Source organism: Berghia stephanieae, chromosome 5 (genome assembly GCF_034508935.2).
Source record: "Berghia stephanieae isolate SIO BIC M18660-M18661 chromosome 5, UCSD_Bste_1.3, whole genome shotgun sequence".
In the NCBI taxonomy this organism is placed as follows: domain Eukaryota; kingdom Metazoa; phylum Mollusca; class Gastropoda; order Nudibranchia; family Aeolidiidae; genus Berghia; species Berghia stephanieae.
In genome coordinates, this window is record NC_088364.1 from 47,640,617 (window position 1) to 47,660,860 (window position 20,244).

At 36.1% G+C, this 20,244-nt stretch overlaps 1 protein-coding gene across 2 annotated transcripts in view; it reads left to right on the plus strand.

Moving 5' to 3' along the window:
* The window catches only part of LOC144973064 (high-affinity choline transporter 1-like), a 22,857-nt gene extending 2,823 nt beyond the window's left edge, over positions 1-20,034 (plus strand). Inside the window, exons 1-9 of one of the 2 annotated variants that reach the window (XM_078915047.1) lie at positions 1,094-1,185; positions 5,333-5,509; positions 6,566-6,673; positions 8,779-8,934; positions 12,300-12,448; positions 14,401-14,547; positions 15,076-15,205; positions 18,294-18,511; positions 19,343-20,034. In XM_078915047.1, coding sequence (XP_078771173.1) covers positions 5,344-5,509; positions 6,566-6,673; positions 8,779-8,934; positions 12,300-12,448; positions 14,401-14,547; positions 15,076-15,205; positions 18,294-18,511; positions 19,343-19,900 — 1,632 coding nt within the window. In that variant the 5' untranslated portion in view covers positions 1,094-1,185; positions 5,333-5,343 and the 3' untranslated portion in view covers positions 19,901-20,034. Of the gene's footprint in view, positions 1-1,093; positions 1,186-5,332; positions 5,510-6,565; positions 6,674-8,778; positions 8,935-12,299; positions 12,449-14,400; positions 14,548-15,075; positions 15,206-18,293; positions 18,512-19,342 lie in introns of those variants that run through there. The other variant, XM_078915046.1, reaches the window with a different exon arrangement.
* The last annotated feature ends 210 nt before the right edge of the window (positions 20,035-20,244 follow it).

Sequence of the window (20,244 nt, forward strand, 5' to 3'; positions counted from 1 at the left end):
ATTGTAATAGATATTGTTATCTGAAATATGTTATTGCATTAAAAATATTAATATTTTAAAAATTCTCTTGCAGAAAGAATAATCCAAAAATAATCCAAAAAATCAAAACTTAAAATGGCAATCGAAAGACGTCAGAGTATATTTTAAAATAGGCAGTTTGGATTAAAATAATCCAACCAGGCAACCCTCAATTGGAAGTAGATTTTAGTTCAAATGTCAACAATTTAAAAAAAAAATCAATCTGTTGAGTATTACTCCTCTTTCTTCTTATTATGTAAGTGACGTAACAAGTTATGATGATCCAATTCGATACAAGTTAAGGCCGGCGCGAGGTGAAGTCGAGCTGTCAATATGCTTTATTTTTGACTGGTTTATTTACTAAATCAAAGAGAAGAGGGTTGTTAAAATAGATGTTAGATTCTCCAGTCAAATTCAATATATGATAGTGATGTTTTGGAGATTGTGGGACAAGGCCCGGTTAGTTTGTTTTATAAGTATTTCATTTTCATATATATAGTGGTCTGACAACAAAAAGAGTTATTACACATTGATGAAAAGCAAAAAAAAAAAACAAAAAAAACAACAACTAAAAACAACTTTTATCGAGACGTTCTACTTGTTAAGCTAGAAAAACCTAGGTGCACATATTTGCAGATCTTATAACGCCATTATGGTCTCCTTTAATCTTTTTGTAATGTAAGAGTGTTTCCAGTGTAACAATGAGACCATAACAAATTGGATTATCAGACCTACAAATAAGCACACTTCGGATAAAACTAAAGTACAAGATAAAATACTTATTTAGTGCATTTTGACGGATGCACCCAGCTCAATCGCTTCTCAATGCTTCATTTTTATTCCTTGAACAAGCCTCACGAAATCATTGCTCCTATTCCAACAGTACTGGTCGATTGTCGGCATCCTCTACTCCCAATATATTTTTAAAGAATAGATTTTATATAGAGCAATGTCCATTAAACGTGCTCAAAGCGCTTTACAAAGGGTCCCTTATAATTTTTTCGGACAGAGACAACGCGGTTAACGGCCAAAGTACGGTGAGAGAATGTGAGTAAAGAGCCTTTTCCAAGGACCCAACTAAGCACCGAGCGAGGCTCGAACCCAGGACCTTCCGATCCGAAAGCGAATGTCATACGGTACCACAAGACCACATAGCCGCACAACGAGGTAATCTTTCATGTTGGTTAGTTGATTGGGATTTTGAGTGATAGTGAACCAGCTAAAAACACAATGTCCATGGTAAGAGTTTGGCAGTCACGGAAATCAATCTCGTCACTGGTCATACTTGGTTGTCTTTGTTTTTTTTTGTTTTTTGTTTTTTTGTTTTTGTTTTTTTGTTTTTTCAAGTCAGCACTATTTTTTTGAGACACTGACATTAGAATATAGACAGACAACTATTACGAATAATCATCTTGATTATTCTTCTTCTGGGATTCTATTTATCGATCTAATTGGTTTTTAAATAATAACTAAATGGATATTGTTTTTATTTTTACAAGGCTCATTCATGCCTTCGTGGAATGGTATTTCATGAATGCGAGACTACCCTATTGCTTAACATTTACACATGAATAAAACGTGTACATTAACGCTGACTGTTGTGCGAGAGGAGGTTTTTAATAAGGTACATCTATTCACTCAAGCAGGATACGGCAAACGCCTCTATGATACCAATAGTTGGAGTCAACCAATGTACTGTGAGAAGACTCAACTTCAGATTATCGAAATAGGGTCAAATTGAGCTATTTATGTCTTTATCATCAAAATAATACCCTAGACATGGTTTTAAGTTTTAACCAAATAACTCCCGTACTGTGGCAAGACTCAACATTTAAAAAGTTGACCAAGTCGAGGTCCCAGGTTTGAGAGTTTTTACCAAGATGAGGATCATTTAAATCGATCGATATTTGAAGGACGAGTTTTCTGGCCAATTTTTTTTCATACGTGTCTTTTCAGAGTGTACGGCAATTAATCTGTTAAAGGCCAGCTCATGATAATCAAAATAATAATAATAATAAAAAAAAAGTAGTCCTTCAGAGCCATTCGGCCCATGAAGCCGGAGTTTATTCCGATTTTCTATAACGCGAATCGGACAATAGCAATTGCTTGTTATCCTTTGGATAAGACGCTAGTCTATCGCAAAGTACTTTTCGGCCAAAAAAAACTAACATATTCAGCTACCCATTCACTGCTGGGTGGACTGGGGGGAGGGGGGGTAAGAAAAAAATGTTGATTGCACCCAGGATCGATCACGGTCCCTTTGCGTGTGAAGCGAGTGCTCTCCCAAATGAGCTAAAGGAACCCCCAAATGATAAAAAATTGAGCTTTTATATAGAACAATATCCACTAACCTTGCTCAAATCGCTTTACTAGAGGTCCCTGGCTAACAGCAAAACTTAACATGTAGGTCGGGATTTGACGCCTGTTAGGCGATATTACAATTTTTTTCGGACAGAGAAAACGCTGTTAACAGCCAGTTATTCATTTTACACCTGAGTACCGGAGAATGTGAGTAAAGAGCCTTTTCCAAGGACTCAACTATGCGCCGAGTGAACTTCGAACCCAGGCCGCATGGTAGTAGATATTAATGAATTTAAAATAAGTCTTTTAATTTTGGACAATACATTCTGTTCCGGTTTCAAAATCAACACCCCGACATAATACTGTTTGGGGGCAGCGGGTTACATGTATACCCCGCCGGTAATGATTGATACGTTTTGCTGTTTTCATGTAAAATTGGATTTTACCATAATATACGGGTTTTAGTCGTTGCATATTAACATTCCAAGAGATATTATTGATGACTCATTTTTTTCCTGACAAATGTCCAAAAGTAGGGAAAATTACTAAGCTAAAGACAATGCTGCTGAACGTAAATAAAGTACACTTTAAAAAAAAATTATGTCAGAAAACTTTCACTTCAAATACTGATTACTTAAAATATGCGTGCCAAATTAAATAGTTTGCTGCCGTCTCCATGGATTTCAAGCGATGTATCAACGTTTTTTACTGTTTTTGTTATTGACTGGAAGGGGGTTTCATCTCAAAGCATTCCGTGTTTGGCATTTTGTTCTGTTTCTTGAAACCTTTATATCAATTTGTACACATTGCTCTTCCCAATATGTCAAAAAGTTTCAATTCAGAGACTTATAAGGAAGATGTGTGAGAATTTGTGACGATTTTGGGGGTCATCTTAAACCATCGATATTTTAAGTAAATCTTTTAAATAAATAAAATAAATATAATTCCCATTAGTCATTCCTTATGGGTAATTTGTCTCTAGGGTCTATTCCAATGGAACACTGGAATAATCCAGGCGTCAGCCGCAGGGCAGCGCCGCAAATTGAGCTAGGGCAAGGTGACTTGCTCAAGGCCACACAGCGCAGCGGCGAGTGAACGAACTCGGTACCTTTCGGGTACGAAGCAAAGACCGCTGATCCACACTGCACATTTTATTAACAAAATGAATATACTATGTTTTTGGTGTATGCCCAAATACTTATTTGACTTTGTACTGTTTATTTGGGCAAGGTGAAAATTTTAACCAAGAGGATGGCCACATTGGTCAATTCAGCTTTCGGGGTCATGAAAGGTAACATCTGAGGGTAAAACTTATTTAATACGAGCTTTGATGATAAAATATGTGAAGTGCTTCTGTCCAACATTTAAAGAAAAAAAAAATGTAATTCTTTACTTGAAAAATATTAAGAATAAAAAAAAATGTTTGCCATAAGTCAAGTAGCCCTGTAGTAAGTGGTTAAGCAGTTAGATTTAAAACCTAGATGATCTCGGTTCGATTCTCGTTGAGGTTAATTCTTATTTTTGACTCCTGCATTGTCCGTATCATTATTCTCAGTGATCGCAAGCCATTTTTGTTCTTGATTTTTAAAAATTCTCTTTTCAATCTTTATTATAATATTGCCTAAATTATCAGTGGTTCTTTTAGGCATATTGCTCAAATGATGACCTGACTATTTGGGTCACACTGCCCAAATAACTCTGAATTTCCCAAATAATCGCTCCTTAAATAGAAAGCAAATGAAATCATATAAAAAGATATCAGACAGTCGAGATATTGGGATTGTAATATCCCTTATTCTAAAGAAAGCATTTTGCTTATGGAAGATACTGGTAGAGTCTAGTTTTATTAACAATAATTGTGCACTTGAAAAATGCATCACAGAATGATTTATACACTGTCAGCTGAAAACTAGCTATAAAGTTTTTTAATACTCCGTGTGACTGTAAAGGAGGGTGAGAGAAGGAGAAGAAGTAAGCCTTTAGGTATTTCGAAAATCGTGTGAAGCTTGTCGCAAATCGTATGAGACATTTCTTCGTTGTTGATGTATAAAGAGCGGCGGGGGTGCCTGAAGCCTGAGATCGTGAAAATACAAACGAAAGAGTGATGATGGAGAGGGTTCGGGTATGAACAATACAGACAATGGACGTTTCGGGGACAAACCCTTCGTCAGCACAACAATAAACAAATTAATATGGAAAACAAATAAAATAGAATGCATTATAACTTGTATCGTCTTTCGTTGTTGATGTTGTTGTTCCTTTTGCCGTTGTAGTAGTTGGTGTTGCTGTTGTTGTTGTTGTTGTTATAGTTGTTGTTCATTTCTATTACTATGTTATGCTACAAAACAGAAATTTTTAAAATAATATTTTTCATCATTTCAGTGAGTGGAAAGAATAGGAATAAGGCATTTTATATGCCACTTTCTATATAGATATCCATCTGTAATGTTATACGATGTGTTATATAAAATAATACAATAATATCATTTCATGATATGATTTTAAATAACACCCTTGTCTCTCTGTTATTACATTTCAAAGCGCCCAGTCATGCGTGTCGTTCAATAGGAAAAAGATAAAATATTTAACGTTCCTAAGCATTCATCTTTAAATTATTTTTACTTGATTTGGTTGTCAAATTTAGAATATGTCTGATAAGAAAAAAAAAAAAGGATAAAATATTTAATGTCTATGTTTATGCATTTAAAAATAACATTATTATTGGTTTTGTTTGTTGAAAATTAAATTATGAATGGATGGAGGGGGGGGGGGGGGATAAAATAATCGTTGATGATGTTTCAATATTTTTAAAAGTAACATCATTATTGGATTTCATTGTGAAAGTTTAAACATTTTCCCAATTTCCTCTGAGGAGGAAATAAATAAGATCACCAGTGATGGTATGTCTGTGTATCTTAAAAGATATTATTATTATTATTATTATTGGATTTGACTATGAAAACCTTAAAATGATATGTTTGAACATAGAGCCTGTCGCCTATTTAATCCTCAGAGCATTGAAGCATGGCCGTCAACATACCTGGTGCTATCTCTGTCGTCGTCTTCTACATCGTAATTCTCGTCAGTGGTATCATCGCTGGCCGCAAGACGAATAAGAGTCAGACAAATGAGTCGATATTAGTGGCTGACCGCAGTCTAACTCGATGGGTTGCTCTATTTACCATCACTGGTAAGAATATGGTGACGGCCATGGCGATCATGTTGAAGAAGAAGAAGAAGAAGAAGAAGAAGAAGAAGAAGAAGAAGAAGAAGAAGAAGAAGAAGAAGAAGAAGAAGAAAGAAGAAGAAGAAGAAGAAGAAGAAGAAGAGAGAAGATGAGAAGAAGAGAAGAAGAAGAGAAGAAAATGAAGTAATGATGATGATGATGATGATGATGATGATGATGATGATGATGATGATGATGATGATATGATGATATACTATACTAATATTACTACTACTACTACTACTACTACTACTACTACTACTACTACTACAACACACAACAACTACTACATACTACTACTACTACTACTACTACTACTACTACTACTACTACTACTACTACTACTACTACTACATAATATATAATAATAATAATAATAATAATAATAATAATAATAATGGTGGTGGTGATGATGATGATGATGATGATGATGATGATGATGATGATGATGATGATGATGATGATGATGAGGATGATGATGATGATGATGGTAATGCTGATGATGGTGATGAGGATGATGATGATGCTAATGATGATGATGAGGATGATGATGACGATGGTAGTGGGCTATATTTTGTTGTTGATTTATTATAAGATCAATGAAAGAGTAACCACCAGATATATATATATATATTCATTATTCCTTAATAATAATTTTTAAAATGCCAGTGATAAAAATCTTCCCAACATCATATTTGATTTTGACGACTAATGTATCATGTCATTGGATTTTATTGTCTTTTGTATAACAATTATTTGAAACTCTCGAATGTACAAGTCTGGCATGCCAATTACTGTAAAGAGAGTAAATTATACATATTGAAAATGACACTTATCAATGTATTAGAAATTTAATTCGCAATATAATCAATTAGTTGACAATGTATATTAATTATAAAATTGATAAAGTGTATCTATGCATAAAACTTACACAAAGGTTTTTAGAACCAATTAGCTCTTAAACGATACGATACGATATATGGCAGAGATGAAAATGTAGCCATGAATTTCTCATTCCAGCCACCATGCTTGGCGGCGCATTTATCAATGGTTGTGCTGAAGCAGCTGCATCAGCCGGGCTGTTATATACTCAAACGTCCATTGGTTACAGCATGTGTTACATACCTGGTAAGTCTTCTTACAACTACATCACTAGGCTGTTGTGTACCCAAACGTTCATTTGTTACAGCATGTGTTACGTGCTTGGTACGTATCCTTACAGTGGCATCAGCTAGGTTGTTGAATACCCAAAAGTCCATTGGTTATAGCTTGTTTTACATATAATATATGGTAAGTCTCCTTACAGCTGCATTTGCTAGATTGTTGTGTACCCAAAAGTACCTTGGTTACAGCTAGCTTGTGTTACATACCTGGTAAGTCTTCTTATAGCTGCATCGGCTAGGCTATTGTGTACCCAATCTTCCATTGGTTACAGCATGTTTTCATACCTGGTAATTCTCCTTACAGTTGCATCAGCTGGGCTGTTGTGCACCTAAAAGTCCATTGGTTACAGCTTGTGTTACATACTCGATTAGTTTCCTTAGAGCTGCATCACATAGGCTTTTGTATACCTAAAAATCTATTTGTTACAACTTGTGTTACATACCTGGTAAGTGGTATAAAACACTGCTTTATTGATAGATTCTTTCCATGCATCATTTAATTCTCAACCGAGGAGAGGACAGGAGAGTGTAACAACATTACTGTGTCATAGAATTGTAACTCTTGAAATCGAGGCAGTTTAGTGTGATAAAGATCTGAAAAATTGTGTATGTGCGGCTATGTGGTCTAGTGGTATGACACTCCCTTTCGGATCGGACGTTCCTGGGTTCGAGCCTCGCTTGGCGCATAGTTGAGTCCTTGGAAAAGGCTCTTAACTCACGTTCTCTCACCGTACTCAGGTGTAAAGTGAGTACCTGGTCGTTAACAGTGTTGTCTCTGTCGGGAAAATTGTAATATCGCCTAACTGGCGACATGTCTCGGTTTATATGTTACGTGTTGCTGTTGGTCAGGGACCCTTTGTAAAGCGCTTTGAGCACCTTTAGTGGATATTGCTCTAGATAACAGCTCAAGTTTTTTGTTGTTTTTTTTTAAACAGTGCAAAAAGGAGAAAAAATATAATTAAAATAAAACACGAGTAAATCACCCCAAAAAATCGGTCCTCCTTGACTGGGGTGTGCTTGCTCCTCAAGTTCTCAGTTTGATGGGATAAGTCTGCTATGTCCGTCATGCATGTAAATCCAAATGAATTAAAGACTTTATCTATAGGGAATGAGATTAGCGGAAGAGTAGCGTCCCTTGATAGTCTATGACGTCACCGGCGAAAAAGTTATTAGAGAGAGAACGTCATGTTGGTTGTGCGCATGCGTCTCTCGTCCTCGCGGAAGACCACGTTTGAGTTGCTGTACGTTTAACCAAGCGAGCCACATTTGGGACCATCAAAGTTAAGATGGTTCAATAAGAAAACTCTTATAACATCGTAACTTTTTTGGATACTAACAATAGAGAAAGTAGATTGATTGTTTTTTTTCTTTTGTTTTTTTTTCTTTGGCAATCCCTAAAAACCTTTAAGATAAAAAATTAATACATTGCGATTATCATTGCGATAACAAAAGAACTTGAATGATGATGATGATGATGATGATGATGATGATGATGATAATGATGATGATGATGATGATGATGATGATGATGATCATGATGAGGATGATGATGATGATGACGACGATGATGATGACGTCAGAAAATGTTAAAACTCGAATTCTATAAAAGTTACTCTCAAACACATTTAAGCAATTCAAAGCACTATATTATTTTTAAATTTTGGCTCTTACATTATTCTATAACCTTTTCAATTTTTGAAAAGTGTTTCGTCATTTGCAAATAGATATAAATTAGTCCCTCAGAGCCGGAGCTGTCCCCAATATGTAAAGCAATGAAGGGAAAATGGCAGGAATTGCTTGCTATCCATTGAACAGGACGCTAGTCTGTCGAAAAGTACTTTCCCTCAGAACTCAAAGGCCCAGCTATCTGATCACGATTCGGTGAACAGATTGGGGGGGGGGGGGGGTCTCGATTGCACCCTGTCTCGATACTGGTCCCTTTGATTGTAAAGCTAAGGCTCTGCCTACTGACAATAAGAATCCTGTCATTTGCAAATGGTTTAACATACTAAAGTCTAAACAATTAGAAATCGCCGGAAACTTTTAAAAGTGCAATGTTCCTTTCACCAGCGGGTCTGTTTTACGCTCCCAAGATGCGACGAGAAAACTACGTCACCATGTTTGACCCCTTTCAGCTTAAGTACGGCAAGAAAGTTGGAGCTCTTTTGTTTCTTCCTCAATTCTTCGGAGATCTGTTTTGGTCTGCAGCCACCTTGTCGGCTTTAGGTAAGCCATAACTTGTGATATGCTACCCACATTTAGAGTTTAAATGAAATTTTGCTTTTCCACTCTTTACATAACTGTACTTTTTCTCCAAAATAAAACGTATTGCTTGATCTAAGTTTCATATTTTTGGTTATGGATTCAATTTTTAGCAGCTAAAGCAGATGCAGTTTTACGTGTAATTTGTAGTACATATTTGTAATACTTCGTCCATACAATGGCAGATGCCCAGCCAGAAGTGTCCGTCAGTCGGAAAAATGTGCCAGATATTTTGATCGACGATCTCTTAAACTGTGATTTAGTTTTAGATTGAAATGGCAAAATGTAAAAAACAATATGGTTTATGAAAACCTTGAAATTAAGCTATAATTATGATATTACCTTGCCTTTTTTCTGATATGGAATTAATCAATTGATAGGTCAAGAATTTTTATAACTAAAATACAAACAACCATGAAAACAAAGAAATAAAACAATTTGACAACTTATTCTTGCGGCTATGTGGTCTAGTGGTATGACACTCACCTTCGGATCGGAAGGTCCTGGGTTCGAGTCCCGCTCTGACATAATGGAGTCCTTAGAAAAGCCTCTTTACTCACATTCTCTCAGCATATTCACGTGTAAAATGAGTAGGCACATTACCGTTAGCAGCATTGCCTCTGTCGGGGACAAAATGTAATATCTCGTAACAGTGTCACGTCTCGTCTTACATATTAAGTGTTGGTGTTGGATAAGTACCCCTTATAAAGCGCTCTGATATGTTTAATGGAAATTGCACTTTACAAAAGCTCAAATTTTTGTTTGTTTTGTTTTCTTCGATATTGTTTTATCAGTCAAATATATTATCTTTGATTCAGTGTGTTTTTTGTTGAATTGGTTTTAAACTCGTCGTGGGACCTGTAGATCGAAGATTCGAATACTTTTGTAGACGAAGCAAAGTTGAGTCCTTGGGACAGGTTTTATATCCACATTTTGGTCATACTCATGTATACCTGGCTGGGTAGCAACGTTGATTCTTTCTAAAAGAAGTTCGAACTACCGCATTACAGGCGTTGTGTCGAATTGCCAAAATTGTAACAAATTGAAAACGAAATCTATCTGTTTGTGTTGTGTATATATGTGTTCGAGCACGCGTGAGAAAAAGAGAGAAGAAAGATAGAAAGAGAGAGAGAGAGAGAGAGAGAGAGAGAGAGAGAGAGAGAGAGAGAGAGAGAGAGAGGGGGGGGGGAGATTATTATTATTATTATTATTATTATTATTATTATTATTATTATTATTATTATTATTATTATCATTATTTTTTATTACTATTAGTATTATTATTATAATAATTACTATCATCATCATCATTATCATCATCATCATCATCATCATCATCATCATCATCATCATCATCATCATCATCATCATTATTATTATTATTATTATTATTATTATTATTATCTTCCATGCAAGGTCCCAGGTTTGAGAGCTTTTGCAATGACGAGGTCATTTAATTCGATCGATATTTGAAGACCCGAAAACATGTTATGAAACGGTGCCAGACAAAGCAAGAAAGAAGAATACATGAAAGAACATCATCTGATAATTTTCTTTCTTCTTGCTTTGTCACGCACCGTTTCCTACACACTCTTTCAGATCTATAGCTTATGCTTACACCGTGTCTGCTCCCTAATTTCTCAATTTATTATTTGAAGGACGAGTTTCTGGCCAATGTTTTTTTTAAATACGTATATTTCCAGAGTACGACCGTTAACTGGATAATATCGACCTGTCATAAATAATAAGGGGAAGTCCGTGCTCCAGATTCCGCGATGCTTTAATGTTGTTATAATGACTCGTTTCCGGGTATTATTTCAACAATGACATATAGAAATTATGTACACATTTAACTATAATATATGAGATTAGCCTTTCATCCACGATATTATATTACTTTTAGTGCTGGGGCTTTCTTTCGAATTATATATATATATATATATATATATATATATATATATATATATATATATATATATGTGTGTGTGTGTGTGTGTGTGGGTATGTGCTTGTGTGTGTGTGTGTGTGTGTGTGTGTGTGTGTTATAATAGGACAGCTAACCGAGGTAATCAAAAACTGCCGTACTCTGAAAAATCCCACAAAATCCCAGCCAGAATACTCGTCCTTCAAATCTCGATGGATTAACATAACCTATTTTGTCAAAAACTCCAAAACCTGGGACGTCTTTAAAATCTTTCATGGTCCCGGGTTAGAGATTTTTTAACCAGATGAAGTTCATTTTATTCGATGGATATTTGAAGGACGCGTTTTCTGATCAACATTTTAACCCTCTCATTACCAACCATAGGAAAATCGTCACATTCGTTAAGCTGCAACCAACAATTTTATCATTCACCTTTCTTTTGCACATCACAAAATTTTAATACATATATTTTTATAGCTATAGAAATTTGACACTGTCTTTTAGAGCCCTTTTTCGTTGAGCAATATAAAATATAGAATGTACTTGTTGCTTTTCTGTTTGAGTAGGAAAAATCTATTTTCTTGTTGGGTGGGTGTGAAGTTTCGGGAAACATTTTGAGACTGATTGGGAAGGAGAGAGTTAAAAAAAATGAGTTTTTTAAATGTACGGCAGAAAAAAGCTTTTAAAATCGATGCAACTGGATTCAATGATACTGGGTTAAAGTAAAATCGAACACTACATGTGAATGGTTAAATGGGCTAAAACCAAATGAGAAAGATTTAAAGATTATGGAGGGTATATAGAAAAATAAATCTGAGCTTGCATATAGGACAATAATTACTAAATCGGGTCCCGAGACTCAGTTGGTAGAGCAATCGCTTCATTCGATCCCTGGTGCAGTCAAGACTTTTTTGCCCCCCCCCCCTTTCCACCCACCAGTGACTCTGTATCTGGTTCTGTTGAATCTGGGGGAGAGTACTTTGCCCATTCGTTGAACAGTATTAGTGCAGAGGTTGTTTGGTAGCCGTAAACAGGCCTATTGTTTATTTTAGTAGTTTTGTTGGGGGCTTTTTGGGCCTAAATGCTGCTATTATAATTTCAAATACTCTAATTTGAAATCTAATTCTGTATCTTTCACAATGTCGTCAAGAGGATGAATAAGGCATTTAATGGTTAAAATCTTTAACTAATCCTACTGCTCTATGTTTCTCGCATTTTCACAATTGTCTTATTCCTTTTCCCCCACACAGATTGCTTCAAGAAAACGAGTAAAACCTATTTGCGTCTTATGAAATCATATAATGTGTGACTGGCTATTATTACATGCCCTTGATTATGGAAATGTTTTAAAAAATTGTAACCCCCCCCCCCCTCCCACCATAAATATTTCATATCTATTTTTCAGGTGCTACAATTTCAATCATCTTAGATATTGACTCCACGTTGTCCATTATTGTATCTGCTGTCGTGGCCATTTTCTATACGTTCTGTGGTGGCCTGTACGCTGTGGCCTACACTGATGTATTCCAACTTATTATCATTGCCATTGGCTTGGTAAGTGTCCATTTGTATTTAATCACGAGTCCTTAATATGACGTAAATGTCCGGATATTTGTTTTGTAACGAAAAGCGGCTTTTCCATTTATACCGTTTTTCATCTGAGATAAGATAAGATATACTTTATTGGTCCTGAATGGAAATTGTCATAATTTCTTACAGACTAGCCATCGTTATATTAACAAAGATTTATACATTATCATGAAGTAATTAATAAAAATACCAAGCTGATTTAAGACAAAATGAAAAAAAATGTATAGCAGGGACAAGCAACGGTATAACATTCGGACATGTAGATAGAATAGAATAGAATCTTTCCCTAAAAAATAATAATAGATAGTTGACTCTTTCTAAAGACGGAGTCTATTTGTGAGGATCATGATGAGTCCAATTTCTTTGGCACTGTCGCTAACTTTGGACAACTCTCAAATGAAATATGAAATATTGTTTACATATTAAAAATTACCATTAAGTTCTTTTATCTGAAATTTAAATGTTACTCACCGTCACAATTTGGTATTCTGTCGTACTCTGAATAAGCCCATTTTAAGAAGTTTGGCCAGAAATCTCGTCCTAAGAACATCGATCGATTTAAATGACCCTCACCTTGTCAAAAATTAACAAACCCGAGACTTCATTGAATTCCCAGGTTTGAGAGCTTTTGACAAGATGAGAGTCATTTTAATCAATCGGTTTAAAGGACGAGATTTCTGGCGAAATTTCTTAAAATATTATGTATGTTTAAGAACACAGGAGTATTACGTTGGTGTGAACCCTTCTTTCCTTTTGACTGTGGATCATCGAAAGTTAAAAACCCCGTGCACATTGGTATCTTATCGTTTTTATGTTAATTTGTTGTTAATCGATACGACAGTTCATTGTCATCTATAGAGCAGTATAATTAGGTGCCCCAAACGTAAACAAAGGTCAAGAAGCACATGGCAAACCACATGTTCCTGTCTTGACAGCTCAAGTTCCAATGTAAATTATAGAAAAAAAATAACCTTTAAAATTTGGCTGTTAGGTGGCAAAAGAAAGACATATTCATAAATACTCGATCATGCATCAAATAATATATAGACGTCTAGATATGGATATTTTATGGAACAAAAGGTAAAATTTATCAAAAGTTACAGTCTATCTATTTTTAGACCATAGCAAATTATTGCGCTGGTGTGAACAAAACGAGAATTATTCGGAGTCTGATTTTCAGAATAATTTAGTCTTATATTATTATTTCTGCAACTGTTAGCTTTTATGTAAACACATTTTCAATACTGAAAGTGTATTGCCTACAACTCAAACTACAAAATTGGGAGACCTATATTGTGCGTAAATTTTTCCGGTCCCTACGAAAATCACTAGCAACTTGTTATTGTTTACGTTTGGGGCACCTAATTATACTGTTCTATTCGGAGGAAAACATGACATTTCCCAACGGAAATGAATATTTTTGTATACAATTTAAGTAAAATAAGAACATTGCGAGTACCCTTACCCGCGACCGGATATCTCCGGGTACACGTGTTGTATGGTCTCGGATTGGCGGATACCCGCCCATTATTACCGGTAAGGCGACCCTAAAGGACGTGGAAGAAAAAAAAAAGATAAATATGTCTATAATCATCCAATCGTCTTTCTGTTATTTTGAAGAGGGAAAACGTATTGCAGGGTCGTTGCTACGGGCGAATCATACATATTTACAAGATTAACAATTTTAAAAAATTCTTTTCTTTGGGGACAGCGTGGCTCCGCGGTAAGGTCTTTGCTTCGTACCCGAAAGGTACCTAGTTCTATCACCGGTCGCTGCGCTGTGTGGCTTTGAGCAAGTCATCTCGCCCTAGCTCAATTTGCGGCGCTGCACTGCGACTGACGCCTGGGTTATTCCAGTCTATGGGTTGAATAGAGGGAATCTTATTTTTAAAATTTTATATATTTTTCTCTATCAGATTCTTGCGTTCCCTTTCTGTTTGACAAGTGAGGCTGTCTCTTTTTCCGAATCGGATCGATCCATCTGGGGAGAGGTATCAACGGAGACGGTCGGATCTTACCTAGATGTATGGCTCTTATGTATTTTTGGGGGCATCCCATGGCAGGTAACAATTTGATTTGTTTGGAAAAAAGGTTTGACCCATATTATCCTCACCTTTGTATTATGCCATTGTCTCTGTGCACTTATTGGTTGCATTTCTGATAACTGAACGCAGTTATTGCCTTGATTTCACACTGGTCTAATGGAAAACATTTTGCATTGGTTTGAGAGTATTTCATTACGACAATTAGACCATAATATGTGGGTTATCATCAGACCTCCAAGGATCTAATTATAATAAATAGGTTACATGTTGAATCATACGGTGGCATAACTATTTTAGCATCAGGATGTATAAACAGATTCTTAAGATTAATGGATGTAAAATTGCAAGGATGGATTCTCTTTATTGGCGACCAGCAAATAATTAGATTTGAAAATTAAACGCCATAAATCTGAAAACAGAAGATCAATTAAACAAGGTATGTATCCAGTCCTCCGGAAGAGTGGTTTTACACTTTCACTGAAATTAGAACCCGTGTTTTGGCATCACACTTTTGATCCCCATTCCTGTTACCACTTTTATTTCTAGGCCCTGTATCAGAGAGTGTTAGCTTGTAAGACAGCAGAGATTGCCCGCACCTCAACGCTGCTTGCCTTACCCTTCACACTGTTACTGGCCACACCTCCTGTTATCATGGGTCTAGCTGGAGGGGCTGCAGGTAATTATAATATCATCATCATCATCATCATCATCATCATCATCATCATCATCATCATCATCATCATCATCATCATCATCATCATCAGCAGCAACAGCAGCAGCAGTAGGAGGAGTAACATCAGCTTCACCACAACCATCATCATTATCATCGCTGTCGTCTTCGTCATTTTCGGGCTTGTTCGCTATCGACAACCCGTCATCAAAATCATCATCAGAATCATCATCACCATCATTAAAAAAAATTATTACCACCATGGACACTTCTGCAACAACAGCTTAAACAGCAAAAGTAGACACTAAAGTGATTGCAAATAACAATCTCTTTGATCCTTTTGTTATTCCTATATTATGATGATGATGATGATGGTGGCATTGATGATGATCATCATCATCATTGTCTTCTTCTTCTTCTTCTTCTCCTCCTCCTCCTCCGCCTCCTCCTCCATTTTTCTTCTTTTCCCCCTCCCCCCCTACTACTACTACTACTACTACTACTACTACTACTACTACTACTACTACTATACTACTGTACTACTACTACCCACCACCACCACCACCACCACTACTACTACTACCACTACTACTACTACTACTACTACTACTACTACTACTACTACTACTACTACTACTACTACTACTACTACTACTACTACTACTACTACTACTACTACTACTACTACTACTACTACTACTCCTACTACTACTTCAACTACTACTCTTCTTTTCCTTCCTTTTCTTTTTCTTCTTCTTCTTCTTCTTCTTCTTCTCTCTTCTTCTTTCCTCTTGGTGGATAATATAAAAATATTAATTTATAAAGAAGGCAAATTGTACATTAGAAATGTGTTTACATAATATGGTCAGCTCTGGGAAATAATATAGCATTGAAGAGAGCAAGGAAATGTATTAATCAAAACAACAAAGACAAAAAATATGAAACTGATTTAAATCTCGAACCACTACAACAGAGAAGAAAGCGTGACAAAGTCCTCTCGGTGATATTCAACAAAATAAGAGGAAGTCATTCAAGTTTACGGTTCCCTACTCAAGAGTGGATGCACACGACTTGTACTCGTTCATACCATCGACATTAGTGGAAAAGTTTCACATCTCCAATGAAAAAAAAGATACTGTGGTCTGTGGGATCTTCAAAATCTGAAGTTACAGACTTAAAAGGAAGAAGAAAAAGAAGAAGAAGAAGAAGAAGAAAGAAGAAGAGAAGAAGAAGAAGAAGAAGAAAAGAAGAAGAAGAGAAGAAGAAGAGAAGAAGAAAGAAGAAGAAGAAGAGAAGAAAAAAGAGAAGAAGAAGAAGAAGAAGAAGAGAAGAGAAGAAGAAGAAGAAGAAGAAGAGAAGAAGAAGAAGAAGAAGAAGAAGAAGAAGAAGAAGAAGAAGAAGAAGAAGAAGAAAGAAGAAGAAGAAGAAGAAGAAGAAGAAGAAGAAGAAGAAGAAGAAGAAGAAGAAGAAGAAGGAAGAAGAAGAAGAAGAAGAAGAAGAAGAAGAAGAAAGAGAAGAAGAAGAAGAAAGAAGAAGAAGAAGAAGAAGAAGAAAGAAGAAGAAGAAGAAGAAGAAGAAGAAGAAGAAGAAGAAGAAGAAGAAAGAAGAAGAAGAAGAAGAAAGAAGAAGAAGAAGAAGAAGAAGAAGAAGAAGAGAAGAAGAAGAAAAGAAGAAGAAAAGAAGAAGAAAGAAGAAGAAGAAAAAAGAAGAAGAAGAAGAAGAAGAAGAAGAGAAGAAGAAGAAGAAGAAGAAGAAGAAGAAGAAGAAAGAAAGAAGAAGAAGAAGAAGAAGAAGAAGAAGAAGAAGAAGAAGAAGAAGAAGAAGAAGAAGAAGAAGAAGAAGAAGAAGAAGAAGAAGAAGAAGAAGAAGAAGAAGAAGAAGAAGAGAAGAAGAAGAAGAAGAAGAAGAAGAAGAAGAAGAGAAGAAGAGAAGAAGAAGAAGAGAAAAGAAGAAGAGAAGAAGAGAGAAAAGGAAGAAGAAAAGAGAAGAAGAAAGAGAGAAGAGAGAAAGAAGAGAAAAGAATAAGAAAAAAAGAAGATAAAGAGAAGAAAAGAAGAAGAAGAAGAAGAAGAAGAAGAAGAAGAAGCATTGCGTTATACACATGTTTCTGTGACTAATCGTCTTAAAAGGGTTTTTATGGGGCAAGTGGCTCAGCGGTACCGAAATGTCACGAGTTTGAATATCCGCTGCTCTGTGTGGCCTTGGGCAAATAACCTCGCCCTAGCTCCGAGTGCGGCGCTGCACTGCGGCTAACACCTGGGTTTTCCCCATCTTTCCTTGCACTAAAAACAACTTTCCCCTATTTATTATTATGTCAGGAAGAACTTGGTGCGAAAAACTGGGTATAAAGCATAACTTTTAAAACGCCTTCATTGAGGAGATACAATTTTCTTATTTTACAGCTAAACAAAATGCAATTACTACATGGGGAAAAATGTCACATTTTGATGTTTTGTGTCGACTGGTGCGTTCAATACAATAAAAATTATCCAATAGACATCAAAACTTTCAGCTACACCTACTATCTGCTTCAAAGAAATGTAAATTTCCTATTTTTTGATAATTTTGACTGTGAATTTGATTTTCTTGATCCAGTTAATGTTGACATGAAACCAGGTTGAGGCAGTTGTCAGTTGGTTTACTTAACCATTATCATCATCAATCTTGGTTTTGATGATGGAAAATTCGGGTGTCTGTGTTCTGTCTCTAGCAGGTTACACCTCGAAATGCTGTGGTATTTGTAATAGAATATTACAAGTATAAAAATGCACCCAATGGGTAACTTGTACTGGATGAGATTGGACTGTTTAATTGTCACATCCCGAGACAATAAATGAAGCATTGTAAAGTTGAGTGAGTATGGAAAGTCGATGGATATGTGATATATAAATATTCAAAAATGAGTATAACAACTTTTAAAAAAAAAAGAACAAAGCACCGTGTTTGGTATTTTGTACTTTTTTGAAGCTGTTATATTCATTTTTTTTTATTACTTTTTACAGTCCATAGCTTAATATCACTTATATAAATGTTCTTCATTACCATTTCACCATTATATACCTTAAAATAATAACTATCATCATCATTCTACCAGACTGGAACAAGACAGCGTATGACGGGGAGGTTCCACTACCTCAAGACATGTATGCCTTCATCTTACCCCTCACTCTAAGCTACTTGACCCCCACGGTGGTTGGAATCATTGGCATTGGGGCCATGGCTGCCGCCGTTATGTCTTCAGCTGATTCATGCTTCCTGTCAAGTAGTTCAGTGATGACAAAGAATATCTATCAGGATATATTCAGACCACAGGTATATTCATTCTGTATTCAGGATTATTCATTATTAATTCGGTATTAACATTAAGTTGAGTAATTATAGAACAGCCACTGATGTAAGATAAAGTACTGAAAAGGCATGTATGAAACAGTGCTAGACAAAGCAAGAGAGGAACATATAAGAAAAAAGACATCCCTTTGAAGTCCCACTGGAGCATAGGGATTTTACCACAGAACTCTACGTGGGACGGTCTTGGGCCATCTTCTTTGGTTCACCCCATGTCAACTTGATAGTCTTCAGTTCGCTGCCCAAAGCACGCCTCCGGGTTGCTGGTAGACGATCTCTTTCCTGCTGGTCTTGTGGGTTCCATTTCAATGCTTTTTTCATGATATTGCCATCATCCTTTTTCTCAAAATATGCCCAATCCCTTTACATTTTCTTGATTTTATTGAGGTTATTGTGAGATGATAGGGATCTTTTCCAAAGGATAGCAAGCAATTGCTATTGTCCGTTTCACGCTATAGAAACAGGGATAAACTCCGGCTCCATGGGTCGAATGGCTCTGGAGGACTTTTTTATATCAGTCATTCCCCCATAATACGGTGTGAGAAAAGGCATTTATATTAATAATACATATATAAAGTGAGTAGAGAATTGCCAGAAGACAATAGAGAATAAAAAACTTTTGCGGCGGCGGTGTGTCAAACTTACGACCTGACTGTCATGTCACCTCCGCCTGGCCATGAGAGAGGCGCTCTACAATCGATGCCATCCACCACTCCATTAAAAGTGGTTTCAACGGAAGCAACTTCTTGAAATTTTTCAGGCAAAATATCAGCAATGATCTTTTTTATTTTTCCACAGGCATCTAAAAGAGAAATCACGTGGGTTCTCCGAATATGTGTTTTAATATTCGGTTCCCTGGGTACTATAGTGGCCATCACAGTCCACACAATCTACGGGCTATTTGTGCTTTGTGGAGACCTTATGTACGTCATTTTGCTGCCACAGCTGACTGTAGTGCTTTGGTTGGATGCATCAAACAGTTACGGATGTATTTCAGGATTTGTTGTTGCCTTCATTCTTCGTATTTTGTGCGGAGAACCCATTCTTGGGCTTCCTGCGGTCTTGAAGTTGCCTCTTTATGATGAAAATACGGGCGTTCAGCAATTCCCCTATCGGACACTTGCAATGATCCTGGGGACGTTGACTTTAATCGGCGTATCTTATCTTACAAACTACTTATTTTTAAACGAGATAATATCTTCTAAGTATGACATTTTGAAATGTCGAGAACAGAGAACTATACACATTTCTAACGTAAAAGAAAAAGAGATGGATTCTCGAAATGATGCTGTAAAAGGTGAGGCCATGAAACCGATGATTGACGGGAATGATGAAATGCAAGAAGAAAACGTTTGATAAAAATTTGTTAGAGAATGCACGAAGGGACCCACTGTCCAAATCTGGCACTATGTTGGGATGAAACAGAAGGCAAATAGTGAATTTAACCAAATAATTGTAGTACTCTGGGGAAAAAAACCTTTTATTTCAAAATTTGGCCAGAAAACTCGTTCTTCAAATATTGATCGATTTAGATGACCCTCATCTTGGCAAAAACTCTCAAACCTGGGATAATCGCGAGTTTTAGTTTTTCCAGAGTACGGCAGTTAACTGGTTAAAGTTGAGTTGATGAGTTGTGACATTTTACTTTTAAACTCCTTAAGAACTTTTTCTTTTTCTTCTTAATTGACCAAAAACATGTT